Source organism: Bubalus kerabau, chromosome 3 (assembly GCF_029407905.1).
Source record: "Bubalus kerabau isolate K-KA32 ecotype Philippines breed swamp buffalo chromosome 3, PCC_UOA_SB_1v2, whole genome shotgun sequence".
NCBI classification, from domain to species: Eukaryota; Metazoa; Chordata; class Mammalia; order Artiodactyla; family Bovidae; genus Bubalus; species Bubalus kerabau.
Window position 1 is genome coordinate 23215411 of NC_073626.1, and position 5054 is coordinate 23220464.

The 5054-nt window shown below is 40.0% G+C and overlaps 1 protein-coding gene across 1 annotated transcript; it reads left to right on the forward strand.

Annotated features, from left to right (window-relative positions):
- Positions 1-308: 308 nt before the first annotated feature.
- On the forward strand, positions 309-1241 carry LOC129647508 (olfactory receptor 12D1-like). The gene has a single exon (XM_055574588.1). The coding sequence runs from the start codon at positions 315-317 to the stop codon at positions 1239-1241; it is 927 nt and encodes a 308-aa protein (XP_055430563.1). The 5' UTR covers positions 309-314.
- The last annotated feature ends 3813 nt before the right edge of the window (positions 1242-5054 follow it).

Sequence of the window (5054 nt, forward strand, 5' to 3'; positions counted from 1 at the left end):
AAGAATGTATCAGTTCACAACCAGAGAACATAGCATGCTGCAATGTACTCTGAATTACTGGGAGAAAAAAAAAAAAAACACTAATGACAAATCTTGTAAAGAAAATAAATGTTTGACTTATAGGCCATAAGTGATAGGTGGCTTTAGTATTGAATAATCTAATAGTCCAAATATGGCACCACCTCTGATTTTGGATTGTATAGAGCAGCAACACTATTCCTTAAAACATTTGTCCCAGCAAGAAATCCTGGGCTGGAAGGACTGGTTCTCATTAAAGATTGTCTTCCTCTATTATCTTGTCTTTTTTTAAAGTGATGCTGAACCGAACTTCAATCACTGAATTTCTTCTCTTGGGAATGACAGACATCCAGGAACTACAGTCTTTTCTCTTTGTTATTATTCTTATAATTTACTTTGTCATTGTGACTGGAAACGGAGCCATCTTGATAGTTGTCATCTCTGATCCAAGACTCCATTCTCCTATGTATTTTTTCCTGGGAAACCTGTCTTGTCTAGATATCTGCTTCTGCACGGTGACTCTGCCAAAGATGCTGGAGAACTTCCTCTCTACACACAAAGCAATTTCTTTCTTGGGATGCATAAGCCAGCTTCATTTCTTCCACTTCCTGGGCAGCACAGAGGTCATGTTGTTGGCTGTGATGGCCTTTGACCGCTTTGTGGCTATCTGCAAACCACTTCGTTACACTGTTATCATGAATCATCAGGTCTGTACCCAGATGGCTGTCACTGTCTGGATCATTGGGTTTTTCCATGCCCTGCTGCACTCCGTAATGACATCTCGTTTAAACTTCTATGGTTCCAACCACATCTATCACTTCTTCTGTGATGTTAAACCATTGCTCAAGTTGGCCTGTGGGAACACTGACCTCAATGAGTGGCTACTTCATACTGTCACAGAGACCATTGCCATGGGCTCATTCTTTCTAACACTTCTCTCCTATTTCTACATTATTATCTATCTTTTCTTCAAGACTCATTCTTGCACCATGCTTCGTAAAGCACTGTCTACTTGTGCCTCCCACTTCATGTTGGTTGTTCTTTTATTTGGTCCTGTTTTTTTCATTTACATTCGTCCTGCCTCGGGTAGCTCCATGGACCAGGACCGGACTGTTGCCATTATGTACAGTGTGGTCACTCCTGTACTAAACCCACTGATCTATACTTTGAGGAACAAGGAAGTGAAGGGGGCCTTGAAGAGGGTGATCAGAAGGAGGCCCTGACTTGAGGAAGTCTAGAGAACTCTTAGAGGTATAAATAAACAAGCAATGAGACAGTTGAGATGTGAAATAATACTGCTTCTCAAAATTGCTTGCCATATATATTACTTTGCCAGCAAAGGTCCGTCTAGTCAAAGCTATGGTTTTTCCAGTAGTCATGAATGGATGTGAGAGTTGGACCATAAAGAAAGCTGAGCACTGAAGAACTGATGCTTTTGAACTGTAGTGTTGGAGAAGACTCTTGAGGGCCCCTTGGACTGCAAGGACATCAAACTAGTCAATCCTAAAGAAATATTCACTGAATATTTATTTTAAGGACCGATGCTGAAGCTGAAACTCCAGTACTTTGGCCATTTGATGTGAAGAACTGACTTATGGGAAAAGACCTTGATGCTGGGAAAGATTGAAGGCAGGAGGAGAAGGGGATGACAGAGAATGAGATGGTTGGATAGCATCACTGACTCAATGGACATGAGTTTGAGCAAGCTTTGGGAGTTGGTGATGGACAGGGAAGCCTGGTGTGTTGCAGTCCATTGGGTCACAAAGAGTTGGATACTACTGAGCGACTGAACTCAAATGATACATGTATATAAGAGAGGGAATAGTATAAAGGAAAAATAACTGGGAAAGTCTAGCCTAGGGCTCAACAATACATTCTTAGGTAATAGAAAGGAAATTTGAGCAAATGGAATATTAGCCATGAAAGTCTAATGCTGAATTTGTTTTTGAGATGTTAGTTGATAAAATTGATTTGTTATATATTGTAATAAGCTCTTCTCTGAATTTTGTTATAGAAATATGCTTCTATTCCCCATGTAGTGCGTAGATAGGTTGTTTTTAAGCCTATCCATATGATGCCTCCATATTAGAACATTTTAATGTGAGAAGTAAAATTATGACACTTTCAAACTTTGAGGATTTTAATTTAGGAGCATAATTACTCAGTTAGAAAAGTAAATGTTAATTCACATGATTGAAGGGGAATTTTTAAGAGGTAGTCATGATTTCTTGTTATCCAAGCAAAGAAGCAAAATAGTAATTAAAGAAAATGACATTGTAATCATGAATTACAATGAAGCTGAAATTCCAATACTCTGGTCACCTGATGCCAAGAGCTGACTCATTTGAAAAGACCCTGATGCTGGGAAAGACTGAAGGTGGGAGGAGAAGGGGATGACAGAGGATGAGATGGTTGGATGGTATCACTGACTCAATGGACATGAGTTTGGGTAAACTCTGGGAGTTGGTGATGGACAGGGAGGCTTGGCATGCTGCAGTCCATGGGTTTGCAAAGAGTTGGACAGGACAGAGGGACTGAACTGAACAGAATCACGAATTAACAGAAAACAAACTAATACAATTATGTAAAGTTTAAAAATAAAATAAAATTTAAAAAAATGGCTTCATCTAAGGAGTTTGGGAACCACTATTTTCAGAGATTTTGGGGAGTCATTGGCCAAACTGTCAAGGATTACTGTGAAATGTTCTTTAAAATGGAGGCAGCTTGAAAAAGCATCTCAAGAATATCTTTTCCTTATTTGTGACTTATTTTTTCACTCAACTTCTTGTCATGAAAAATGTTGATTTATAGAATTTCCCCCCTTTTTTGTTTTGTTTTCCTACTCTATTTCAACAAACTGTAATGCAATGTAATATGATGTAATACAGGAGAAATAGTAAGAATAAATAAAATGAGTTTTCTTTCCCTTGTACTCATGTTCAGTCACAACTCTTTGCTACTCCATGGACTGTAGGCCACCAGGCTCCTCTGTCCATGGGATTTTCCAGGCAAGAACACTGGAGTGGGTTTCCATTCCTCCTCCTTCTTCCCCTTACTTGGCAACAACTTTATACTAAATAAAAGCAATGAGGCCATAATTTCTGAGATGTTTCTGCAGCTAATAGTAAAGACACAGTATGTTTCTTAGTGTCTCAGTATCTAGGGGTGGCTGTTGGCCCAATGATAGGGTATCAGCATTTATAACTATTCAGATACACACATGGGGCCTCCCAGGTGGTTCAGTGGGTAAACACCCTGCCTGCAATGCAGGAGATGCCAGAGACATGGGTTCAATTCCTAGGTCAGGAAGATGCCCCCGGAGGAGGGCACGGCAACCCACTCCAGTATTGTAGCCTGGAAAATCCCATAGACAGAGGAGCCTGGTGGCCTACAGTCCATGGAGTTGCAAAGAGTCATACACAACTGAAGTGACTGAGCATAGATATACACATAGGCAAGACTATGAAAGTTATTTTGAACTGTTGGATTGACCATTCAAAGCTCCTGCTTTTACTTTTGCATACCCAAATAACTTGGTTCTGATTTCGGGCTTGTACTACTTCTATCTTCCTGCTCAGTCTTCTTTAACCCATCAATTCAGGTCTTTAGATGAGAGAAGATATTTGTGGATAAGGTATATTTCAACTTGAACTATCTCAGACTAGCTTTTCGGTCAGTTGTAATTTGTTCTATAATCCAGTCCTAATGGACGTTATGAACTACAGAAGAACAATAGAGCTCTGATTTTATATTGCTGCATAAGATAAGAGGAACTAAAGAGCCTCTTGAAGAAAGTGAAAGAAGAGAGTGAAAAAGTTGGCTCAAAACTCAACATTCAAAAAACTAAGATCATGGCATCTAGTCCCCCCACTGCATGGCAAATAGATGGGGAAACAATGGAAACAGTGAGACACTTTATTTGGGGGAACTTCAAAATCACTGCAGATGGTGACTGCACCCATGAAATTAAAAGACCTTTGCTCCTTGGAAGATCAGCTATGACCAACCTAGATAGCATATTAAAAAGCAGGGACATTATTCTGCCAACAAAGGTCTGTCTAGTCAAAGCTATGGTTTTTCCAGTAGTCCATGTGAGAGTTGGACCATAAAGAAAGCTGGGCGCCAAAGAATTGATACTTTTGAACTGTGGTGTTGGAGAAGACTCTTGAGAATCCCTTGGACTTCAAGGAGATCCAACCAGTCAGTCCTAAAGGAAATCAGTCCTGAATATTCACTGGAAGGACTGAGGCTAAAGCTGAAGCTCCAATACTTTGGCCACCTGATGCAAAGAACTGACTCATTGGAAAAGACCCTGATGCTGGGAAAAATTGAAGGCAGGAGGAGAAGGGGCTAACAGAGGATGAGATGGTTGGATGACATCACTGATTCAATGGATATGAGTTTGAGTAGGCTCTGGGAGTTGGTGATGGACAGGGAAGCCTGGCATGTTGCAGTCCATGGGATAGCAAAGATTCAGACATGACCTAGCAACTGAACTGACTGATAACACAATAGTACTCAAAATTTTACTGATTTAAAGCCACTTTTTTCATTAAATTGCATTAATCCATGGGCCAGAAAACAGCAAGATTTGACTCTGCTAAAGAAAGTCTGGGTCCTCTTGGTTAAGTTAACTTGAACAGTTGTTCATGGAATAACTAGGACCTGATAAAATTTTTCTCTGTATTTCTCTCTCCAGTTTCTCTTTGCAACAGTTGGACATAGAATGGCTGGGAACTGATAAAATCTTTCCCTTTTTTTTCTCTCCTCCTCCACTTTCTCCTTGTGACTACCCTGTACTTCCTCAGCAGGGATAATGCAGGGACTCGGAGGGCCAACAGACTGAGGCAAAAGCTGTTAGTCATTGAAAGAAAAACCCCATAACCAGAATTAACATCATTTCTATCATATTTAATTAGTTTAAGAAGTCACATACCAACCTCATATTTCTTCATAGAGAGAGGAAATAAATCCTACCTTTCAAGGGAAAGAGTGTCAAAGAATTGTGGCCAACAGTCCCATCTCTAACTGTTGAA

Coding starts and splice junctions, on each gene's coding strand:
- LOC129647508 (XM_055574588.1), top strand. CDS start 315: ATGCTGAACCGAACTTCAATCACTGAATTTCTTCTCTTGGGAATGACA.